Raw genomic sequence first — 25,581 nt, 5'->3', positions numbered from 1 at the left:
TATCAGTGTTGATTATGAGTGCCACTATTACTACTATCACCATCACCACCATTATCCATAATAATAATAAATTCTGATGTTGACATAGCACTGACTGTGTCCAGGGCAACTAGGAGATGCAGTCGAGAAAGTCAGGAAGACACATCTTTCTGAAGTCAAATCTGGCCCTAAACCCTCATTAACCGGGTGACCATTAGCAAGTCACTTCACCCTGCTGGCCTCAGTTTCCCCCTCTATAAAATGAGCACGAGAAGGCAATAGCAAACCACTCCGGTATCTTCCCCAAGAAAACCTGAAATAGGGTCATGAAAAACGGTACATGACTGAACAACAAGACCTACTGTGTGCCAGGGAAAATGCTTTACTTACTATTACCTCCTTTGGCCCCTACAATGCTGGGAGGGAGGTGCTATTAATCTCCATTTTACAAATAAGGAAACTGAAGCAGAAATTATGTAACTGCTGAAATTTTTGTAAGTACTTTCAGAGAAAAATTCTTAATTATTATTATTTTTATGTGGGTGTGGCCTTGACTCTTGGCTTCCTGGTGGAATTTTTTTTTTTTTTTTTTTTTTTTTTTTGCTGAGGCAATTGGGGTTAAGTGACTTGCCCAGGATCACACAGTTGGGAAGTGTTAAGTGTCTGAGACCAGATTTGAACTCAGAACCTCCTGACTTCAGGACTGGTGTTCTATCCATTGCACCACCTAGCTGCCCCTACTTGGTGGAATTTTTGAACACTTCCTCAGAATCACCTTTTTCAAATGCATAAAATAAATACCCAAGATCACAAAGGAAACGAATTCTAATAAAGTGTAATTATTATCTAGTTATAAAATACTTCCTCAGAATCAGGTTTTTATATGCATAAAATAAATACCCAAGAAACTAATTCTCATGAAGTGCAATTATTATCTATTTATAAAATTAATACGTGTAACACTTCCTCAGAATCAGGTTTTCAAATGCATAAAAGAAATGCCCAGGATTACAAAGGAAACGAATTCTAACGAAGTGCAAGTATATGTTTATAAAATTAGCACGTGTCTTGGCAATTTACATGTAATAAGCGTATTTACGAATAAGAAATTGATTTACTTAGACTAAACATGTGAGCTAGATTGAGTAGAGTAAGTGTATGTGCACCCATAACAAAGCTGGAGGCGGCCGCGGCGCTTGGCTTCCGGCACCGAGTTACATTGTATCACCTGAACGTGTCAGTTTCCAGGGAAAGTGCGGGAGCTGCCTGCGGGCGGAAGCCTCCTCCCAGAGAAGCCCCGCCCGTCCCGGCAGGAACTGTCTGCGCTCTGCGGATTACTTTGTAACCTGTCTCCCCGGGAGCGCGCCGGGCCGCCTGCTCCGGGCCTCTGGCCGCCCGCCTGCTCCGGGCCGCCTGCTCCGGGCCTCTGGCCGCCCGCCTGCTCCGGGCCGCCTGCTCCGGGCCTCTGGCCGCCCGCCTGCTCCGGGCCGCCTGCTCCGGGCCTCTGGCCGCCTGCTTTTGGAAACCTCCAGTCGCCCTTTGCCTCCGCCGTCTCCGGACCGCTGCCCACCCTGAGGCGGCCCAGGCCAGCGTGGACTCCCCGGCGCTCTGCGGCCCATTCTCACCCGCCCCCACCCCTAGGACTCTGCTCCGCAGGGGCCCAAACTCAACTCCCCTCCCACTCATTTCCAGGCGGCCTTTTTTCCCTATTCCCGGCTCTCGGGCCGTTTCCCTAGCACTCCCCACAGAGTCCTCCTCCCCGGCTCCCTGGGGCCTGGAGGTGAATCCGGCTCTCCAGATCCAGGCCAGACGAGCTGGAAGAGCCTTCGGAAAATGTGGAGGACGAGAAAGCAAGTGGGCTTTCCAAGGAACAGCGGGCAGCAGCAGAGTGGCTCAGCCCAGCGGGAGGCAGGGAATCACTCCCGGCCCACAGCATCTCGGGAAAGGGACTTACAAAGTACCTGGGGTGGGCCGGGAGGATCTGGGCCCCCATCCCATCCACTAGGGCTGTGGTGGGCCAGGATCCCCGGCAGTGCACCCGGGCCCATTTGGGATCCCTCAGCCCAGGTGGCTGATCTGGACTCAGGGTGTGTGTCCTTTGGGCAAGGGTTTTTAAAGAGATTTTGGAGGGGCCTCCAGGGAATTTCCTGGTGAACTGATTTGTCTTCTGATCCAGGTGCCTTTTATCTGCTTTTATCTCCCAGGGGACTGGTTTTTACCCAAGGGTTACAGAAGACAAATAAATCTTCTAAAGCCCAAAATACTCCAGGGCCTGGAATGCCTAGGGATGCTCTAGGTAGCCGCCTAACAAATGAACAGGGAGGGCAACAGCATTAGGCCCAGATCTAGGGGCTTCTCTGCAACGGCCCATGGATAATCCTGTGGCACTAGGGGAAATCCCATGTGATCGGCCCCCAATCAAACCCGGTGCTTTGTAGGGCATAAATACATCGTCTTAAACTCCCGTTGCATCCCCTTTCTCTCTCCACAGCCCTAGCTTAGGCACTTAATATTGATTTTAGCAGGAATAAGTTTTCTCAAGAGCCTATTATGTACAGGAAAGTCAGGCCAGTGGATGAACAACACCCGAGACCAGAGTTCAGTCTTTGAGGAAATGAGTCTTTGAAAAGGCTGAGCTGGGGAGAGAGCGCACTCCAAACTAGGAGAACTAAGAGGAGGGGAGCCCAGCTCCACCAAAGGGCTGAAAGCAAAACAAGGCTGGAAGGTTCAGAGGTTAGAGCCGGCTTGTTGGGGGCCGTAAGGCCAAGTCTACACTGGCTTCTTGAAACCTGGGGCAACTCGTTTTTTCAACTGGAGAGGGGCCTGATTTAGGAGGACGAATTTATCAGTCGTGGCAAGATTAGACTTCTAAGAATTTATGGAATAAAGTGGAAACTGTCTGGGGACCCTGTCCCATAAGCCACCCTAAATCATGTCAGTTCAAATTGAGAATTCACAAGCCTTAAAATTTCTGAGCTATATTTTATCTGCCTGGATCTCAGAGTCAGGGCTAGAAGGGACTTTTGAGATGATCCAGTCCAACACCCTCATTTTCCAGGGAATAAACTAACGCCCAGAGAGACCTCGAAAACAAGCCAGGTACAGTTGAGGCTGAATCTGGGTCCTCTGTCTCCAAATCTATGGCACTTCCCACTGTCCCACACTGCCTCTCATGGGCTCAGAGATTTTAGAAGTAGAAAGGATCTGGAGATCCTGGTCTTCCCCAGGATTTAGGATCTGAAGGGTAAAACTTCTGCATCTGGGTATGCCAGAATATTGTAATAAGGGAGAATAATTTGGGCTGATCTACCAGGTTGCAAAACAGAAAAAGGAGGCAAGGAAGTTGCTGATAAACTACAGGCCTGTGTGTATAGGAGACCTCTGGATGGTCTGGAAAACCTATCTCCAGCAGAAGGAAAAAGTCTCATGTCAACATCATGTCAAGCGGGGAACAGTGACTGGTAAAGGAAGGAGCCAGTGTTGTCTGGGCAGGGCTACCAAAATTGGGGTAATCGAGGGGAATGCTGTGGTCCCTAGCCTGGGCTACCAAAAGACATGTAAGCGTTATGGCTACCGCATGTGACAGCTAGTTAATAAACTCATCAACCTGAGAGACTTTCTGCCTCATGATTTTTTATGACCCAACAGATCAAAGCTTTACAGAAAGGAACCATCAACATCCTTGACTTGCACTCTCTTGTTTTGCAGATGAGACCAGAGACAGAAAAGTGGTGTGACAAGATCATACAGATAAATAAATGCCAGAGGCCCTTAGGTCAGAATTCGTGTTTTGCCTCAAACATCAGCACTTTTCCCCATACTCTACTCACTCCCAATAAGCATTATTGCTATTACTGGCATTGTTATTCTTTCTTTTATTTATAGAAAGTGGCTCACCATCTTAGTTTTAAATGAGGTCTCAAGAAGATAGGGAGGATGAAAATAACATTCATGTGTCAGTGAAATTCACTTATTTTTGTCTCCGCTTCTCCCAGTATAATTGCTGGACCAGCCCCAGGGCCTAAAGTCCACAAACAGCCCACAAAATAACAGCCAGGAGCAAATCTTAACCGACGGGCACAAACTCCAAGGACACAAAAGAGATCTCTTGGCAGCTTCCCCCTAGAAATTCAAGGAAACAAAAGCTTCCACCACAGATCGCCAACGTGCTTACTGGCTTTGGGACCTTGGTACTTGGCACTGCCATGTGCTCTCCTAGACAAGAGGTTACCCCCCCCTCCCTTTTTAGCTGAACTTAGTTCTTTAAAAAGAAACTCTTAATGAGCCATAATTTGGGGGGGTTTATTAGCAGACACAAGCATCTCCTTTAAGATTCTATATCTTTAAACACAAAGAATGGATGGAATCAATCACCAAACATCCATGAAATAGCCCCTGGGGACCCAGCAGGACCCAAGGCCTGGGAATAGGAGAGAGACACATTTTTGCTCCTCAGGAGTCTGCATTCCTCTAGGGGGAACCACAGTTACCAAGACAAGTAAATACAAAATACAGATAAAGGAGAAGCCGATAATTCCTAGGGAGGGTGGAGAAGCACTGAGCACCTGTGAAGAGGGGGAGGAGATGGGGAAGGGCCGGCAGGCTGCCCAGAAGCTGGGTTTCCTAGGAGCAGGAGCTGGGACATTTAGGCAGCAGCCTCTCACCTCTCCTGGTTGGGCTCTAAGACTCCAAACTGGAACCGCCAAACAGGGGTCCCACAACTGGGTCAAGCTCAGCACATCCCACCCAACTCCTCTTTCCCCCAAACCATTCCCCTCTTCCTAATCTCTTTATTTCTTGAGGAGGGCACTTCCATCATCGCAGACACCAGGCCACCCCTTCCCTCTCGGCTCCCATTTCCAATCTGTTGTTAGGTCTGGCTGATTTTGTTTTTCTAGCATCTCTCCCACCTGCCCCCTTCTCTCCTCTGACCCAGCAGCCTGTGCAGGAGCACTTTCCTCCTGGGCTATTGTGATAGCGATGGGGTGGAGGGGGATCTGGCTGCCTCCTGTCCCTCTCCACCCCAGCCTCTGCTCCAACGTGATCTTCCTAAGTCACCACTTATCCAATAAAGTCCAATGGCTTTCTGTTACTGCTGGGATCAAAAATACAGTCCTCTGGCTTTCAAGTCCTCCCCAACAAGTTTAGTCCTCCTCCTTAGCTGAAATCGGCTCATATCACTCTTGGATCTAGTGAGCCAGACCTCCTGGCTGTTCCTCCCCCAAGACTCTCCTCTCTCCGCTCTGGAAATTTTCCCTGCCTCCTGGCTCTCTGCCCCTCTCCTTCTCTACCTCCTGGCTCCTTTCAAACACCTGGAAGCCTTTCCCAGTCCTGAATCTCAGGGCCTTCTCCTGATCATCTCCAACACACTTGGATGTGCCAGCTCTCTCCCTCCCACCCCCTTCAACTGTAAGCTCCTGGAGGCAGAAACCATTTTTGCCTTTCTTTCCCTCACCAGCACGTGAATCATGCCTGGGATAGAATAGGTGCTTAATAAATGCTCATTGCTTGACTGACTACAAAGCCCCTTTATTTCTGCCATCTTACGAGTCACATAAGCACATTAAGATCTGTATTTTTTACCCTGCTGACTTTTAACCCAGTAGATGCGGGGAATGCCAGCTGGACAGCCCTGCCTGTGCCTGCCCTTTTTAACTCCAACAGGCAAATCCCAGGCTTTCGTGGCCCTCAGATATTTCAGTATTTGCCTCTCCAGCTCTTCTTGACACAGCTCACTTTCAAGATACTCTGACTCTGGACAAGTCACTTGAGTTTCCACATCTCTAAAATGGGTATTATAATTATGAGCTCAAATGACATGCACCTCTCAAACCTTGAGTCTTATATAAATGCGAGCCATGAATCTTTGTTCCATGGGACGGCTTTCTGGGAGGGGAGACGGGAAGGAATCAAAGGGAAATAGAGGTGAGAGAGAAACTAAAGATCTCAGCAAATGTATTTTTCAAATACTGGACTAGTTTCCCCAGCCAGAGGAAACAGCTGTTCTCAGTAAATGGTCACCCTTCAGACTGCACTTGACAAAGGCCAGGTGCTAGAATCTGCTTCCTTGGCCAGAGCCTAAATTCAGGGGCTGAAACCCTCCCTGTGAGCCATCGTGTTACTGAGGGAACCATCTACAACAATGAGCATTTTCCTGTGAATTCAGATGATTCATCAAAGGGAGACTTTGTTTAAGTACCATCTCCTACAAGAAGCCCTCCTGGATCAGGCTCCAGTCCCAGCTGCCCCTTCCTCCCAAATCATCTGCATCTGTATTGCTGTATAGCTAGAGATGTAGTTCTCATCTCCCTGACGAAACATAAGCTTCTTGAAAGCATTTTTGTCCTTATACCCAGCAGTGGGATTTAGTCTCCATAACAAATGCTGTTTGACTGACTGACTGACAATTAGTTGTCATATTTTTAAAAGTCTTAAGATGGTTCTTTAAAAAACAAACAAAAGTAATTCCACAAGCAAGCCTCCATAAGATATCATTCCATAAACAAGCCTCCATATAGTCTTGGGAGCAATTCCCACTGGTCTAAAGAGCAATTTTTTCTACCATAGAACATAGGAGATGCTGAGGATGTGGTTTGTAATTTTACTTCAACAAACATTTTAGAATTTCCACATCTATCAAGGTGTAAGGACTCTTAACCATCCTCTGGAGACAATAACAGTGAGGAGTCAAGGGGAGGAGAGAAGAAGGGGGGAATGAATGAGGAGAGAGAGAGAGAGAGAGAAGCAGGAAGAAGAAGGAGGGGAGGGAAGAAGGTGAGAAAAGAGAGATGGAGGGAAGAAGGGAGGAGGGGGGAGAAGGGAATAAAAGAAAGGGGGAAGAGAAGAAAGAGGAAAAAAAGACAGGGAAAAGAAGGAAGGGGAAGGAAGAAGATGAAGGAAAAGAAAGAGATGGAGGGAAGAAGGGAATAAAATAAAGAGAGAGGAGAAAGAGAAGAAAGGGGGGAGAGGAGAGAGGAGAAGAGAAAGGGGGAGGGGAAGAGAACAAACCCAGCCCATTACAGTTCTATAGAGGCCACCTGGTGCAGTGGTGGCACTAAGGCAGAAATGATTCAGAGCCCCACCTTGCTCATTTAGGACCCGTGTAAGCTTGGGCAGATTCTCCCCAGCTCGGACTGTTTCCTTTTCTAGAAGAAGAAAGGCCTGGTCCAGGTGACCTCTAAGGCCCCTTCCAGTTCAAACTTTATGGCTCCAGGGGAGCCAATCGCCTTGATTCTACAGAAGAGATGATGGAATAGACTTCCACTGTCTTAGCAGAAAGAGGGAAGCCCACGGGTACAGAGCATCACACACACCGGCAAATCCCCGGATCATCAGAGGGTTTGCTAGCTTTGCCCAATATTTTTAAATGAATGAAGATTCTATTGAGAGGTAGGGAAAGGAAGGGGCAAGGGAAGGTATATATCAGGAAGTGACCTCAGTGTAAAAAGCAAGCCTTATCAGCAAGACAATCACGCGGAGTCTCGGTCTCCTCCGTGGTACCCCGAGCTTTCCCAGCATTGGGGGGTGAGGGGGGGCGGGGTGCTTTTCCCGTCTGGGCAGCCTCGCTATCCAGGTCCCGGTGAGGAGCCAAGCAAACATCTGCCGCGGGGAACCAGGACTATTAGATACTAAAAGGAAAGCGCTGCTGCCGGTGGTGGTGTCGGGACTCCGAGTGGGCTCGGGCTCCGTAACCAGTGCATTGTGGGGCAGCAGTCAAAACAGAAAACAATCGCAGGAGAAAGCTCCAGGGCTGGCTGGGCTGCGGATAATCCGAAGCAAAAGGCCCCAGGCAGCTAATCTGACTCCATTTCCCTCAAATGAGGAAACTGAGGCAGGGAGAAGTTCAGTGTGTGAAGGGAGAAGTTCAAGCTCCAGAGAATCCTCCCTCTCCGGCTCCTCCCCTGCAAAGTGGCCCGGCAGCCGGGGCGCTATTTCTGTTTCCGGCAGCAGCTATTCTGAGGCTTTCTGGCACCATCGCCCACAGAGGGATGGGACAGGGCTGGGAGGAAACCCTCCGCTCCGTCCCCTGACGAGCACATTCCTCCTACCGCGGACAGACCGAGGCCTGGCAAACCCGCCCGACCCCGGACTGGCCGAGATTAGCAAGCGTCCTACCTTCTGCGCGTCCCCTGTGAAGTAGGCGATGACCACGGTGGGAAGGATCATGAACAGTGCGTTGTAGTACAGGAGGCCGTACTTGCCCAGCTCCTAGGAAAGGAAACAGGGAGGGGGTGAGCTCGGCCCCACCGGGCGGGAGCCCAGGGCTTCTCCCGGAGCGGCTCCAAAGCCAGCTCCCTCACCCAGTGTCTCCCCTTCTCTTCATCCTCACACACTCACAACACACGCACAAACACACACTCACACAGACACACACAACACACGCACAAACACACACGCACACACACGCACAAACACACAGACGCACTCATAAACACTCACAACACATGCACAAACACACAACACACGCACAAACACACGCAGACTCACACTCAACACACGCACAAACACACACATCTCTGAGGCAGTCGCCCTCCTGGCACGGTATACAATGGGCAGCTCATTGAATTAAGTGGAAATAAATAGGCTCGACCCCCTCAGCCGGGCTTCTGGGGATGCAGCTGAATTAGACCGAGTCATTTCATGAGGTAACGTGGAGGGATCAGAAAAGGCGTCCCAAAAGGAGATGGAGGCTGAACTGTGCTCATTAAGTCTCAAAGCAGAAAGGACATTTCTGGGAGGGAAAAGACCTTCTCCCCCCCCAAAAAAAAAAAAATCTCCCCACCATAAATTACCCTGTTTATTTCAAACATCTTTATTTACTTCCAGGGCCATCTCCAGTTGTCCTGACCTACATCGGGCCACTGGACCCAGAGATCTCTGGAGGGAAAAGTGAGGTAGGGGACCTTGCCCATCCCTCCCTCCCTCAAATCCAAGTCACTTGCATGTCATGGTCTCACCTCCCAGACGTCGGGTCCTTTTTTGAGAACAAAGGAAAAATAACAATTCATCTACATAATTTGTTGTCTCCCCTTTAAAACCTGAGATTTCCTGAGGGTTGGGATTATGACTTTCGTCTTCTTTGCACGCCTAGGGTTTAGCATGGAGTCTGCACACAATAGGTGCTTAATAAATGCTAGTCGATTAAGACTATGTGATCATTAGTTAGCCTAAGGCCTCATCTCTGATTAACAGGAACTGCCCAGCTATTACACTAGACCCCAAACAAAATTACCACCATAACCTCAGCTTCCTCCTGTTCTGAAATGCCCCATCCCATGTGTCTTGCTTTGTTATTACTCATCCAGGAAGGATCATTAGGCCACACACACAGCACTGGCCAACCGGCGCAAAAGCCTTTGGGAAAGCTGAGGAGAGGATCTCTCAGCAGAGGGGGAACTCCAGGGATTTCAAAGGTAGAAAGCTTTCCCTCAATCCACAATCACAGGAGGTGAGAAGCTGCCCTTGCCTCCGGGGCCACAGCCTTAAAGGGGCTCAAAGATTCCTTCCAATCTTAACACTTTCCAATTCCACAGAGAAAGTGTGATGGCAGTTATCCAAGATTAATCAACACAACTCCATTTAACTGGATTACAAAATCACTCCAGGTCAAGGCTTGAATTTTACAGATGGGGAAGCTGAGGCTGAGAGGGTAAGTGACTTATCAAAGGTTATATGAGCAGCAAGTGGCAGAGCCATGATTAAAATTCAGGTCTTCTTTCCTCTATTTCAGGGCTTTTTCAACTATATCAATGCCTACTGGGAAAGTCCCTCTAAAAGAGAGGTTCTAAGAGGTTTTCTGTTTTGGCTTATTTTTTGGTCATGACCATCTGGGAAAGCCTATGGATCCCTTCTCAAAATATTTTTTTTTTTAATTCATACTTGAAGGAAATACTAAATTTCCGTCTGGGATTAATGAAAATAAAAGTCATTTTTCCCATCTAAATTCATCAATCTCCTGAAACCTATTCACAATCTAACCACCCCACCCATTTTGGGGTCCACTGACTCAACATTGAGGATCGCCTCTGGTTCTAAAAGTTTCCGACAAATGAAATGACTTAGAGATTCACATATGAATTTTCCAGACGCTGAAAGTTTATTCCTTTAAGGCACAACAACATTTTGACCTTTAAAAAGGACCTTTAAAAAATTTCTGAGTGACTCAGAGGCACTTTTCCTTTCAAGAATAACTACAGAGCACTTAACAGTGACATCCTCAGACTCACTGACATGGGAGCGACTTTGGCCAAAATGCTGCGTTTTTGTGAGTCTTTATACCTGGAAAGGCAGCATGAGGAAACACACAGGAAGCCTGCCTCGGGACCAGAAAGTCCGGGTTCAAGTCCCAGCTCTGATATAGACACGCTATGAGACCCTGGCTACCAAAGGGGCAGAGCTAATGCTGAGCTCCCTGGCTGGAGGAGCCTAGATCTGTGCCTGTCTCTGCTCTCCCTGACAGCTTCACAAACCTGGCCTGCTTCTTGCACCCTTTCCCCCACTCAGGCCCAACTTTCTGAGTCACTACAAACACTCTGTAGGTTCCAGAAGCAGACAATCGGCCTGTTTGGAATTTTATCTGAAAAAAGAGTCTAATGGCTTGAGGGAATCTCCTCTGAAAGTGTAAACACTGCCTGGCTTTGGAGAGATCTTTTTTAGCTCTTAAAAACTCAAATGGGATAATACATAACACACGTCTATGTTCATATACATACATCTCTACACAAATGTATATGTATGAACACACAAACATATATACACACGTATATAATTCTTTGTTAACTAAATTTTTGTACACATATATACATACACACGCATATATAATTCTTTGTAAACTAATTTTTGTATACACACATACATATCTACATACACACACATATATAATTTTTTTGTAAACTAATTTTTTGTTCAGTTGCTTCTTAGTTATGTCCTGCTCTTTGTGATCCTATTTGGGGTTTTCTTGACAAAGATACTGGAATGATCTGTCATTTCCTTCTCTAGCTCATTTTACAGATAAGGAAACTAAGGCAAATAAAGAGTTGAATGACTTGCCCAGGGTCATACAGCTGGCAAGTGTCTGAGGCCACCTTTGAATCCAGGACTTCCTAATCCCAGTGCCAGCACTCTATCTTCGGTGCCACCAAAGTAAAATCTACTGTGAGAATTATTCTGGATAGCTAGGCTTGAAGCAACAAGTGAAAGGTTGCATTTAGTTCTTTCCTACCACTGATTACAGAAAAGCTCAGAATATTCCTTGGGGCCCCGTTTCCCAAATCCTCATCTTCTCTCTCTTCGTTCATTCATTCGTTTGTTCATTCATTCATTCATTTACTTGGCTCCCTCTTCCTTTAGCTGGTAAAAACAAACCAGACTTTATTATCCTGCCATCAAAAGGTAGATACAGCGTGCCTCCCCTCCCCTGAGCACAGCACACTATTCATTTTAGCTAGATGGTCCATAAACCTTGGAAAGGGCAAAAGTAGGTCCTGGAAGGGGGAACTCCCTTTCCAGGGAGGGGTGCAAACTTTCTACAACTTAGTACTAATCTCAGAAGGCAGCCTGAGATAATCAGTGGTGAGGATCAAAGACAAAATTTGCAACCGGAATCAATCAAATCAACCTCAATCAATCAGTCAGCTCCTACTCTATACCAGGCACTGTACTAAACAGCAGGAAATCTATTCACAATTTGTCCACTCCATCACTTTGCAAAAAGTGGCAAAAGACAGTTCCCTGCTCTAAAGGAGCCCTAAATCTACCGGGAGAGACAAGATGCACACAAGTACATATGAAGCACATCCAAGCGAAATAAAAAATAACAGAGGGAAGGCATTAGGAGATACTGCTTCCATAAAGGACATTTCATGCATGTGTCTTAATTACCCCAAAGCGAGCTTCCTGGAGGAGGCTCCATCCTAATCACCCCCACACCATTCTCACTCTGCATAAAAGAAAAATTCAAAATTTCCCCCCATCTTCATGTACACGCTCTGCTCTGGGGACTGGTGGGAATCCCCCTTCCTCCCCTTACGCTCTACAAGGGCCGTGGCTCAGGAAAGCTGGGACCTGACCCTAGCACGCCAAGCTTGTCACTCCTGCATGTTGGCTTGGCCTTCCAGCAGCAGGTACTCAAAGCTGCCTCTCTGCTGTGTCCTCCTCCCCTGTGCCTTAAGACCTTCCGAGAGACCTCCATCCCCTTCACCACCTCTTGCTTGTACTCTCAGCTGCTCCAAAAGGCCCACTCCACCTTGGCCCCCTTCACCTCGGTTTCCTCATCTGTAAAATGGAATCACCTCTGCAGCTTCTTTCAGCTTGGAAATGATAATCCGCCCTTCCCCCAGTTTCTGACCTTGCTTCAGACCCAAGTTCCCAATCAAGTACTTTATTTTCCCCCAAGAGAAGAGAGTATGGCACATGGAAAGAACAGAAGGTTTGAGCTCAGAGGGTTCAAATTCCCTTTCCATTGTTTATTTCTTTGGGCAAGTCTGTGAGCCTCAACTTCCCAATCTGTAATGTGAGGGTAAACCAGATGGGAAGCTGGGAGAGAAATGGAGAGCCCTGAATTAAGCAGGACTCAAACTCAAACTTTAGCTGTGTGATCCTGAGTAAATTATTTATCCTGCCTCATTTTCCTCATCTTTAAAATGGGATAATAATAGCAGCGATCCCATACTGCCAGTGGAAGGATTAAATGAGATAAAAAAAAAAAATGTGTTCTCTTGTTGCAAACCTTAAAGTGCTATATAAATGCTAGCTGTTAGGATTTTAATGAGGAGGAAGGGGAGGGAAAGAGGGATAGGAGAAAGAAAAAGGGGAGGAGGAAAAGAGCAAGACCAGGAGGGCAGGGGGAGAGAGGACAAAAAGGACAGAGAGAGAAGAGGAAGAGAAAGAGAAGAGAAGAAGGAGGGAGAGGAAGGAAAAGGGGAGAGGTGGGAAGGAAGAGCAGAAGGCAAGGGGAATGAAGGAAGGAGACAGAGAAGGGGTAGAAGGAAGAAGAGGAGGAAGAAAAAGAGGGAGAAGTGGAGAAGGAAGAGCAAGTGGAGATGAAAAGAGCAGGAGGAGGAGGAGGATGTCTATCCCACCAGCTCCTTATCTCCCCTCCTTTACTGTAAACTAGAGACCACATAGAATAGAGAGGGAAAGGAGTTGGCCTGGATCCAGGCCCTGTCTGTGATATAGATATATATGTGTATGTATGTGTGTGTGTATGTATGTATATATATTTCTGGACAAGTCACTTAATGTCTCTCTACCCCAATAACTTTCCAAGCTTCTCCTGTTTCAGAGGAGGCGCTGAGCTGTACTGGGAAAAGAAAGATTAGTCCTCATTTGAGAGTTCCATATATCAGTGAAATCCCAGCAGCAATCTCGGCCAGCCCTACCCCACTCTGAATCCAGGCCAATCCTACTTATGGGCATTTAGGAAGCCCCTGGTGAGTATCAGATACTGTTCCAGGCAGCTAGGAGCACAGAGACAAAACGAAGGCATCCTTGCCCTCAAGGAGCCTCCGTGCTAGTCAGTGTAACCCTCTCAGGACAATAAGTAACCCACTTCTCTTTACTCTCCCCAACCCCCCCCCACCGGGCCCACTGCCCCACATGCATGTCCAGTGTCAGTAACCCTTCCCAGAGAAGCCTTGGGCTGCTACCAACCTTGGAATCGAGTTTCTGTTTCACGTAGGCGCCGTTGGCAGCCGTCAGGACGTCATTCACCAGGATGAAAACATATCCTTCCAAGTCAAAGGCCAGGTCGGAGCTGAAAATGTAAACAGCAGCTCAGCAGGCAGGGCATTCCCAGGGAAGAAAATATACTTCCTACTTAGCTCGCCTTCAGGGTGACCCTCAGAATCATCACAGAAGAGGAGCCCTTCACAGAACACTCCGGAGGTTCCCAAAATTAGGACAGTTTGGTGGTACAGAAGTCAGGAACACCCAAGTTCTAATCCAGCCTCAGACACTAACTGTGTGACTCTGGTCAAGTCACTTTACCCTGTTTGCCTCAGTTTCCTCATCTGTAAAATGAGCTGGAGAGGGACCACAGCAAACCACTCCAGTATCAAACCTCAAATAGGGTCACAAATTGTTGAACACAATTGAAACGTCCAAAAAAGCCCTTTGCACATCTTAGGTCACTTGATTCTGAAAACTACCCTAGAAAGTAGATGCCTTAATTATGCCCATTTTACAGTTGAGGAGATTGAGGCTGTGAGAAGCCACCAAAGGTCCCACAGATAATCAATATCTCAGGCAGAATCAGAAGTAAAGTCTTCCTGCCTAATACAATGGGTCAGACGCTGTGCTAGAGGCTGGGGTACAAGAACAAAGGGGAAATAATCTCTGCCCCCAGATGGCTTAACATTCTCTCTCTCCTTTAAATTTACGGTTTTCTTCTCTGTTTGACAAACACCAGATGTGAGCATTTGCATATACAGAGACTATTAAAAGAAATCCATGATCTCGCTTATGTACAACTTAGTTCGGGAGCTTCCATTCTAATGGGGGGCAGTGAGGAGAACAACATATGTGTACATATGTATACATGGGAATATATAAATACACATCAATCAATAAGCCTTTATTAAGTGCCAACTAGATGCCAGCTAAGTGAATATTACAAAGTTAATACGACAAAAAAATTAATATGAAAGCTAAGTGCTTTTTGCAAATATTATCGGCATATGAACGATACTTGAATTTGGAGAAGTAGAGTTATATCAGACCCAAATTGTACCATTAAAAACTGCACACATTCAAATGTGTTTTTTGGAAGGCCCGGAGTCATTCATTTTTAATGTTCCCATTTCTATAATTCAGACTTTCTTCACATATTTATAAACTACGTTACCCTGCCAATGGCAAGTGGGTGAGTCTTGGCAATAAGCAGAATCCTGTAGGTGTAGTTAGGAGAATCACCATGAATTTATTGGAATAGAAGAAAACCCCATGCATTACCAATTCAGGATAAAACAGAGACCTTGAGGGCCACAGACTCCACTCCCTTCATTTTGTATTTGAGGGAACTGAACTTAGTCACATAGGCAGAAGGCAGCAGAGCCAGAATTCAAATCCAGGTCCTTTCTCTAACTCTCCAAGCTCTCAGAGCCTTGAACCAAGTGAATCCAAATTTTTTGTGACCTCAATCTCAAAGCATCCATAAGATTTAGTTCTTAGAAAACAGTTTGTGTGTTGTACTTTATAAAAACAGGATTCTCCTCCCTCCAAACCTTCCCCCCCCCACCCCCGCCAGAGATAATGTCATATATGTGCTAATCTCCAGAACTCAGCACAGTGCCTGGCACATATAGGCACTTAATAAATGTTTCTTGACTGATAGTCTAAGGACTAATTTTTGTGTAACAGGAGACCTACCTAGCAGCTACAAAGGCTCCAATGATCATCGCAAAAACGGTCATCTTAACACCCCAAGAAAAGGTCTTCCTGGAAATTAAAAAAAAAAAAAAAAGTTGTGGGTTATATGTCCAAGATACTTCTATTGTTTTGTGAAGACATTTTATTACTTTTCTTAATAAATACATATGGACAGTGATATGTACACAAAACTATATCTTTATTTCAACCTGATTGGTTTTCTTTATAATCATATTTTATACATTTGAAGAGGGAGCTTCACCAGCCTGCCAAAAGGGTCCAGGAGACAAAAAGGTTAACTCTGCATCTTCCTAGATCTGTTTCACTGTTATGTGATAATCACAATTGCTCCTGATCACCAGAAAAATAACCCTTGGGCAAATAACTCTGATAAAGGCCTCATTTCTCAAACAGAGAACCAAGTCAAATTTATAAAAATCCAAGTCATGGCTCTATTCAACAATGAGGCGATTCAAGACAATTCTGATAGACCCGTGAGGGAAAGAGCCATACACTTTCAGGGAGAGAACGATGGAGACTGAATGTGGATCAAAGCATAATATTTTCACCTTTTATCGTTGTTTGCTTGATTTTTAGCTCGTTCTCATTTTTTTTCTCTTTTGATCTGGTTTTTCTTATAATGGATTGCTTGCTGTCTTGGGGGGAGAGAAAAAAATTTAGGGTTTTGCAAAGGTGTTAAACACTATCTTTGTATGTATTTTTGAAACTAAAATACCATTTTAAAAAATTAAAATAAAAATACAGGTCATTTCTCAGTTGATGAATGGTTAAAGGTTATGGACAGGCAGTTTTCAGACAAGGAAATCAAAGCTACCTAGTCATATTTCCTCATCACTATTGACGAGAGAAATGCAGATTAGAACAACTCTAAGGTGCCACTTCCTACCTATTACATTAATTGATGTGACCAAAAAGGAAAATGTTCAGTGTTGGGGGGATATGGGACATGAATACATTGTTGGTGGAGCTATGAACTGACCTATGAACTGACCCAGTCATTCCAAAGAGCAATTTGGAACTCTGCCTCAAGGGCTAAGAAATTTGATCCTGCAATAACACTGCTACATGTATAACCTAAAGACATCAGAAAGGGGTGAGGGGGAACCTATCTGTGCAAAAATATTTATAGCAGCTCTTTTTATGGTAGCTAAATAATGGAAATCAAAGGGACGCCCATGAATTGTGAAATGGCCAAACAAACTATGGTATATGATTATAATGGAATGCTATTGTGCTACAAGAAATGACAAGCAGGATGATTTTACACAAACTGATGCATAAGGAAGTGATAGAACCAGAACATTGTTCAGTAACAGCAACATCATACAATGAACAGCGGTGAATGACTTGTTATTCTCAGCAATACAAAGATCCAAGACAACCCCAAAGGACTTATGATGAAAAATGCTCTCCACCTCTACAGAAAGAAGTGATACTGACTGAATGCAAACCGAGGCTTCCTATTTTTCAATTTCTTTCTTTTTCTTTTATTTGAGTCTTCTTGTACAAAATGAATAAATGTTTACATCAATGCACATGCATTACCTATCTCTGATTGCTTATCTTCTCAGGGAGGGGGGGAGGAAGGGAAGGAAGTTGGGAAGGATAGAATTTGGAACTCAAAACTTTTTTTTAAATGTTAAAAAAAGTTTCAATGTTATTGGAGAAAAACAAAATATTTTTAATTATATATATAAATAAACTAAGTCATTTTGGGGACTTATGAGCCCTTCCACTTCTGCAACATGATGACAGAAATGGCATGAGGGTACTAAGCATTGCCCCGTTTTTAGGCCACCTGGAAACATTACACTAGTCACTAATAAATTTCGATGTGAGATTTCTCATACAGAATCAAATTGCAGGCCAATGGAAGATGATTTACAAGTTATATAAAAATATATTTCCTTTTTTTGTCCAGATCGGTGATTTCATCATTCCCAATGAAGCAAGTCCTAGCATTCTGAGACCATACTTTTTTTTTTTTTTGGGGGGGGGGGGGGGGGCGGGTAACTGAGTCTTAGAAAAAGTTGCCTCAAATCACACAGGCCTGTTTATTCAGGGGGAATGCCAGCCCAGGTTCTCCTAGGTCAAAGGCAGCTTTCTTTACAGAGCACCATGGCACCTCTCCATGAGGCGAGACTTACTAAAATCACACCAAGTGATTCACTTCACCATATACAGTAGCTCTAATACAACTCCAACTGTGGCTCCAACTGTCAGTAGGTCTTTTTTTCCTCATTTACAAAAGAAGCTTTGACTCAATGGCCTATTTGGTCTTCCCAGTTCTAAATCCATGGTCCTGGAAGTCTGTTTTTACTTGCTGTATTTGGGGGTGAGGGGAGGGATTGAGCAAGGTATACCTTTTTTGTATGTGTGCACATGCTCCATTGTAGAAAAATAGTATGTAAAGTGAATTTTTATAAGCTAAATTACCTTTTTTATCTATTTACTTTGCTTATTTGATCTTCCTGAATGAGCCAGGTATTTAAAGGCATTTTGGAGTAAATCCTTAAGCAAAATGAATTCTTATAAAGCAAATTCCTGCATTATCCCCTCCCTTTTTCAAAGGAAATGAGTTTAGATATTTGTATAGTAAATGTACTTAATGGGATGTGTTGACAGAGGGAAGAGGCCACAAGCATTGTTTAAAAAGCCAGTCTATATCCCAAAGAGATCATAAAAGAGAGAAAAGGACCCCCATGTGCAAAAATGTTTGTGGCGGCCCTTTTTGTAGTAGCAGCAAACTGGAAACTGAGTGAATGCCCATCAGCTGGAGAATGGCTGAATAAGTTATGGGATATGAATGTTATGGGATATTGTTGTCCTATAAGAAATGATCAGCATCTTTTTGTAGTAGCAAAGATCTGGAAAATGAGTAGATGCCCATCATTTGGGGAATGGCTGAATAAGCTGTGGTATATGAAGATAATGGAATATTACTGATCTATAAAAAATGATGAACAGGCTGATTTTAGAAAAACCTGGGATGATTTACATGAACAGATGCCGAGCAAAACAAGCAGAACCAGGAATACATTGTACACAATAACAGGAAGAATATACAGTGATCAACTATGAAAGACTTGGTTCTCAGTGGTTCAGGGATCCAAAGCAATCCCAATAGACTTGGGACAGAACATGGGACAAAAAAAGAATTAAGGAAAGCAAATGTAAGTCAACACATGTTCACCTCTTTTTTCTGTTTTTTTTTTCTTTTTAATCTATCCCACGATTCTTCCCTTTTGCTCTGATTTTTCTCTTCAAACATGACGTATAAAACAATGTAAATTAAAAATAAATAAATTTATTTAAAAAGAAAAGAAAAGAAATGAGCAGACTGATTTCAGAAAGGTCTGAAGAGACATGAACTGATGCTAAATGAAGTGAGCAGAACCAAGAGGCATGGCAACACTAAAATTATGTGATGATTAACTGTGATGGACTTGACTCTATTCAACAATAAGGTAATTCAAGACAATTGTTATCTCCAGAGAAAAGACTATGGGGATTGAATATGGAGCACAACACGGTTGTTGTCTGCTTGATTTTTGTATGGAATTATGTCAAAATATGTCAAACAACTGCATATATTTAACCTGTATCAGATTGCTTGCTGTCTTGGGGAAGGGGGAGAGGGAAGAGAAAAAATGGGAAAACAAGGTTTTGCAAAGGTGAATGTTGAAAAATATCTGTGCATATATTTGAAAAAATAAAATACTATTTTTTTAAAAAAGAAAAGGAGCCAGGGCATAGAAATTATGTAAAAAATCAGAATCTGATCCGCATCTTCTCTGAGCAGTGGCCTTTAGAAAGTAATTCTGGTTTTCTCAATGTCTTCAAGCCCAAATTTATTGCCCTCTCCTAATGACATTGACTCTGAATGCTAAAGAAGGGGTCATCTTTTTGGGGGAGATCTCAAGACCCCTTTATACTCTTAAAATTACTATATATATGGGTTTTTGTATATACCCAAAAACTTTTGTATATATGGGTTATATATTTACCAATATTTACCACATTAGACATAAAACCTCATAAATGTTAAAATATTCATCAATATTCATTTTAAAACAATAATAAACTCATTAGAAGTTACTATACTTTTTATAAAAACTAACCTCATTTCCCCCCCCCCAAAAAAAAAAGTGGGGAAAATGGCTTTATCTTTTTTTTCAAATCTCTTTAATGTCTGGCTCAGAAGAAGACAGTTGGATTATCTTATCTGTTTTTGTCTTCAGTCTATTGCTATAAGTAGTTTTGGTTGAAGTAGAAGAAATTCTGACCTCATAGATATGTAATTGAGAAAGGCCTTTTAATAGGCATATAATATTTGATATTGTCTTGACCTCTTGGATATCCTGAAAGGGCCTCAGGGACCTTCAGAAGACCCGTACTCTGAGAGCACAGGTCAAAACCATCACATCAGCCAAGCAAAGAAGGAGGAAATAAATACTCTATTACTTTATCCACATTACAACAATAGCTAGTAAAACAACAAGCTTAACTGCTATGGATTCATCTTCTATCCTGATGTTATTAATGTTTCCAGAGGAGAGATGATAAAATATACTTTCCTACTATCACTAAATGAGAAACCACAGGTGCTAAATGTTGCATATTCTGTCTGATGTGCCTGATGTTAATCAAGTGTATCTGAACTGTTTTTCTTTGTAACAAGGGGAAAGAATCTCTTTGTAACACGTTTGGCAGACTGCAATGAGAGTGTTGGGAAAAGTTCCTGATGTGAGAAGCAAATGGCTTTAATAAAATTTGTAGAAGACTTAAGACACAGAAAATATGTTAGAAATTGAACTTACTTGAGTAATACTACTTCAGCAATCATTGTAAACAAAATGGAGAACCTTCTCAAGACTGTAAACATTGGCAAACTATAAAAGAAAAACCATAAGCCAAAATAAATGCAGTGCTTTTCTTTAATGATTTAAGGCAAATGATCTCTGGTCTCTGACTGGCTCCTTTCCTTATGAAAATCTCAACTCCACTGACCCAGTCATTTCCCAAAGTACCCCAGTCTAATACTGCTTCCTGCCCTGCCCCAATCTACCCATAAAATACTCAATTTTACCTAAAACCTGAAAAATACATTTGGTTCATCTAGTCAAAAGTACTAAAACAGGGTGAAACTCTCAGTTTAACCTGGATGAATCCATTTTTGACATCTAAGCTTTGTCCATTATTTAAATTATTCGGTGATTGTGATCTCAGCCTTCCCTTTGTCTAAAATGTCCTTTCTCTTCCATCTGCCAGATCCCTATCTATCCAGCCATTCCCCAGCTCAAAGGGCAGCTCCTCCAGGTAGGTGTTTCACCTCTACCTGTCTGACTGAGCTTTACAAAAGTCGATGCTCAGGAGAAATGCCGGTGTCTCTCTGTGGCAGGCCCCTGTCTATCTCTATGGAAACATCACCAGTATTGGATTCGAACTCAGAAATTCCTTCACTTTCATCAGCTTCATTTTGTTTCTCTAAAAGAAGGAGATTGGACAAGATGGGCTCTGAAGTCCCCTCCCCAACTCTAGCTCTAAGACCTGGGTTAAACTACCGGCATTGCTATTTGCTATGTTGTTGTTCAGTCCTTTCAGTCATGTCTGCCTCTGGGGGACCCCATTTGGGGATTTCTTGGCACAGATCCTGGATTGGTTTCCTTCTCCAGCTCATTTACAGATGAGAAACTGAGGCAAACAGGGTTAAGTGACTTACTCAGGATCACACAACTAAGATGTATCTAAGGCCACATTTGAACTCAAGACAATGACTCCAGGCCCAGCACTCTATACACTGTGCCAATTCACATGTACCCTTGGACTAATTATTTCACCTCATCTGTAAAATGAGGGGGATGGACTAAAAGGTCTCTAAGGTTTCCATATCTGTAAGTCCCTTCACCTCTCTTTACCTCAGTTTCTCCCTCAGTCATTTGAAAAATATGATTAGACTATAGATATCAAATATGGACCCCATCTGGCCCTTAGCACCCTAAATATAGCCCAGACCAGATTAAAATGTAGCTGGGAAATAATTAGAAAAATAAATAAAAAATATAGTAAAAAAATAATGTTAATATATGTTTTTCTAAAATAACTTGCAGTTTCTTGCTTTCTCAATGAATAGGAGGGGGGATAAAGGAAGAAGGAAAATTTGAAACTTTTAACACGAATTTATCAGGGATCCTTACTACTAGTAAGGCCCCTGTTTTCTCTGTGAGCTTGACACCAATGGTCTAAATGACCTGGGAGGCCCCTTCCAGGCCTAAATCTATGAAGAGAGTTTTCTATCACAATAATCTGGCTTCCATGGTTGCCCCACCACCTTCCCCCCCCCCAAGCTCCCCGAGATACATCATTTCATCACACTGTCATTTCTCCACAAGACAAAGTCAAGGGAGGGTGCTGGATGATCTTGCCTTACTCTGCCATAGCTAGATGGAAGTTTAGTCACAGCTTTATTTTGAGAGGTATTCCTGGTACCTGAATCTTTAAAACCATACAGACCCCTTTCAGTTAGAGGAATAAGAAATGGGTGTGGTAGGCCTATGGGAGAACAGGGACACTCTTTCTTCACTCCCGAGGACAAGCAGTCTCTGCTAATGTACTGACAGTAAGGAGTAAGTCAGCAATCAGATATTTATATTAGGACTTTGCATGAGGCCATTTAAATTCCCCTATGGAGGGAGGGGCAGAGAAGGGAGAGCAATATTAGCTTCACTAGCCTCTCCCCCAATGTTATTTTTATACACTGATACAAGACTTCCAAAGTAAAATAAATAACTGCTCTAAATAACCTTCATGAGAACGAAATGGAAAATGTCTCAAATCCATCGTCCTGTACTTTGATTACCCACTCCTCCCCTAAGACAACCTTTAGTTCAATGGAAAGAACATTAGGTTCTACAGCAATATTAATTTTTTTGAAAAATCTAGCATTCATATAGAACCTTCAGGACTGAACTACAACAAAGAACTGAACAACAAACTTGATGTTTTAACCCAAGTTCTAGAGCTAGAGTTGGGAGAGACCTCAAAGTCCATCTAGTCTAATCTCTTTTTATAGAAACAAAACTGGAGCTGAGGAGTGAAGCCACTTAGTTTTCTGAGTACAGTTTAAGTGCTTTAGAAATCTTACCCCATTTGAGCCTCATAACAACCCTGGGAATAGGAACTACATTATCCCCATTTTATAGCTGGTAAAAGTGAGGCAGAGGTTAAGTGACTTGCTTAGAATCCCTCAACTGGTAAGTATCTGAGGTTAGATTTGAACTCAAGTCTTCCTGATTCCAGCCTCAGCACTAGTTCTGATACCACTTTTGCTGCTTACTTCCTTTGTGATTTTGGGAAAGGCATCTTGTCTTTCTAGGCTTCAATTTCTTCATCTATAAATAAATCCTTTGGGATTATAATATAGCCTTTGAAATTCCTATCAAGTCTAATTCTAGGATATTCTTGGGCCTCAGTTTCCTCATCTGTAATGATGTAGATGGCCTCTATGTACTCTTCCATGCTTCAATTTCCACATCTATAGAAGAAGGGGGGTTTTCTCTAGATGGACCTCTGTGATTCCAAAGCTATTTTTGTGATCTATAGTCAACTCAACCCTTCCTCATTGCCTTCAGATGTGAAAAAATGGCCAGAGAAATCCTTTGTAAATAATGGTGCCTCCAACAACCACCGAATCCTGCTTCCATCCTGATTCCCCTCCACTGCCCCACGGTCTGTTGGCATGTTGGCCACTTCCATAGGATCTAAGAACATACATAATATTAATCTCACTAAAAAAAACAGGGAGAAAAATGAGTCATACTTGAGTTTCTTTGTGCTGAACAGTCCTGTGATCTGGTTCCCAAAATACAGTAGAGGTAGTGGAAATGTCTAGGAAAAAAATGAAAAGGAATAACAAAATCATCAGTAAAGAGCTGAAATCCTGGGGAGCCTTGCAAAAGAGCAGCATGTTTCATTATGTGATCAGGTCCTTTCAGTGTGCATAAATAATTTCAGCCTCCTTCTACCCCAAGCCAACAAATCAATATTGCCCTCCCCCCACTGTGATAACTAAGAAAAAGTGAAAAGTTGCAAAATATATATTTAAAAAAAAATCCTCAACCTCATCACTTACTTAACATACAATTTGTGCTTATATATCAAGAAAAAATGGGATGCTCTCCCATCTTCATTAGAAAACAGAGAAAAAGAATTAAAAAAGAGAGAGAGAAGCTATAATGAAAGCATAAAACATCTGATAAACTATCTAGAGAAATTTAAAAACTGATCAAGAGAGCAAATTAAAACCAGAACCAACTTCCCAGTTTGTTTTTTTAATCAAAAAAGAGCTCGATTCTTTTTTGAAAAGCTATTAAATTCTTCACCTTGATTAAAACCAACTTTAAATTAAGACGCATTCAGAGTTGACTGTTTTCAGTAGGTAAAGAACAGATGGCTATGAACAATGGCTCTTCCAAGGAGCTGGAGAGTGTTCTTCATTCATTAGCTTGTATTTACCTTCCGAGGTATATTTCTGTCAAAGTCAGGAAACTTTACTACCCTGAGCGCCTTTCCCACCCAGAGGACGATCACGGTGGCCAGCATCTGTGCAGAGAACAAGCATTCACTGTTCACAAGAAAGCCCTCGCCATTATTTTCAACTCCACAAACCCCTTAATTCTTGAGATTCCAACTAACCTGGCCAAGTCCAACACATAGTGAGGAAGGAAATCTGGGCACCCGGTGGGGAAGAAAAGAAGGAAAAAAACAAGGTCAGCAAAGCCATCAGAAGCGTTTGGGAGCATTACAATCACAATAGGAAGCCGGGACCTTAAGCCAAAGGAGAAGTTTTGCCCTTCAGCTAAGGACAAACAATGAATTTCCTGCCCCCAAATCTCGCCCGGCCCGAGGGGCCGAGCAAGCGCCGTGGTTGGTAGCCCCGGGTGGCAACCAGTCTGGGCTTGTGTGGTTGCGGTGCCAGTTGGTGCCCTCAGGAAGTTAAGCTCCCCCGCCGCTGGCTTAGCTAGTGCCTTCCCGACCTCAAGAAATATACTCGCCTCTAAGTAGCGAGAAACTACATTAAAATGACTAGAAAATTGACCTACAGTACATTGGGAAGGCACAGAGCGGCTCGAGAAAGGCAATGGCGGGGTGGCCGTAGTTCCAGGTGCCCCGGACTCCCGTGCCCCTCGCGAGCAGCCCTTCCCTGGGCCGGCCGGACAGAAGGCTCCGCCGCAACTTTGCCCCGGCTCTGAGTAACTGATCACTTTCCCTGCCATCGATCAGTCTCACCGCCATTGATCAGGCTCCCGTTTAAAGGGCTCTGCAGAGAAGGCGACGGAGGCTCAGCTTCCCCAGCCCGTGGCAAATTAAGATTTCCCTCCGTGCTTCCGCCTCCCCCGGCCCCCGCTCCACGCGGGGGACGAGGTGACATTGGCGGAGCGGCCGCCACGGAGGTCGGGGTTCTCCGGTGCCCGCCCACGGCCGCGCGCCCACGGGCAGCAGCAGGCACGATTCGGCGGAGCCATGGCAGACAGGCTGCCGCCGCCGCCGCCGCCGCAGAGAAGGGGCTGGGCGGCCGCCGCCTCCGCCGCCGCGGCTCCCGCGTCCCGGCAGCGCACGGGTTAAGGTAAATCCCCTTTCCTGGCTCGGGCTGAACTTTGTTAATCTTCAACTTTGGCAGCGGCGGCGCAAAGTCCACGGCTCCCGCCCGCCCCGCCGGCCGCCCGCCCGCCCCGCTCCGGGCAGCCTCCGCCCGGCCGCTGGCTACCTGTAGCTGGTGAGCACGCTCTTGTTCACCACGACGATGAGAAAGGAGCTGACGCCGTAAAAAGCGGCGGCCAGCAGCTTCAGGAACAAGGTCAGCGTTTCGGCCGACGCCATCCCCAGCTCCTCCTCATCTCTGGCACTGGAGGAGCTAGCGGGGGCTTCTCCTTTAACCCGAGCATGCTGACGTCTATGAACTTCCGCCATGGCTGGGGCCGCCGCCGCCGCCGCCGCCCCTGGGGCTGCTGCTGCTGCTCAGGCAGCTGCTGCCGCTGCTCGGGAGACCGCCGCTGCACAGCCTCGCACAGCAGCCTAGGCAAAGGCACCTCCGCTGGGAGGCGCGCGCTCCTGGGCAGCCCGGCAGGGCGTGAGGCCGAGGGGCGGGGGAGAGGAGCAGCGGGGCGGGGGAGGAGGGAGAGGAGGAGGAGGAGGAGGAGGAGGAGGGGGCGGGGA

At 44.7% G+C, this 25,581-nt stretch overlaps 1 protein-coding gene across 2 annotated transcripts in view; it reads right to left on the bottom strand.

The window, feature by feature from the left end:
- SLC35D1 (solute carrier family 35 member D1) overlaps positions 1-25,362 on the bottom strand; it is a 53,187-nt gene extending 27,825 nt beyond the window's left edge. For both annotated transcript variants that reach the window (XM_031968927.1, XM_031968928.1), the window contains exons 1-8: positions 25,133-25,362; positions 24,061-24,094; positions 23,881-23,967; positions 23,186-23,253; positions 20,187-20,258; positions 15,346-15,414; positions 13,630-13,732; positions 8,095-8,187 (exon numbers count right to left, since the gene is read on the bottom strand). In XM_031968927.1, coding sequence (XP_031824787.1) covers positions 8,095-8,187; positions 13,630-13,732; positions 15,346-15,414; positions 20,187-20,258; positions 23,186-23,253; positions 23,881-23,967; positions 24,061-24,094; positions 25,133-25,335 — 729 coding nt within the window. In that variant the 5' untranslated portion in view covers positions 25,336-25,362. The remainder of the gene's footprint in view (positions 1-8,094; positions 8,188-13,629; positions 13,733-15,345; positions 15,415-20,186; positions 20,259-23,185; positions 23,254-23,880; positions 23,968-24,060; positions 24,095-25,132) is intronic.
- Between the last annotated feature and the right edge of the window lie 219 nt (positions 25,363-25,581).

This window comes from Sarcophilus harrisii, chromosome 4, assembly GCF_902635505.1.
Source record: "Sarcophilus harrisii chromosome 4, mSarHar1.11, whole genome shotgun sequence".
Lineage (NCBI taxonomy): Eukaryota > Metazoa > Chordata > Mammalia > Dasyuromorphia > Dasyuridae > Sarcophilus > Sarcophilus harrisii.
Note: the sequence above shows the minus strand (reverse complement) of the source record. Positions and strands in the feature narration are given on the sequence as shown.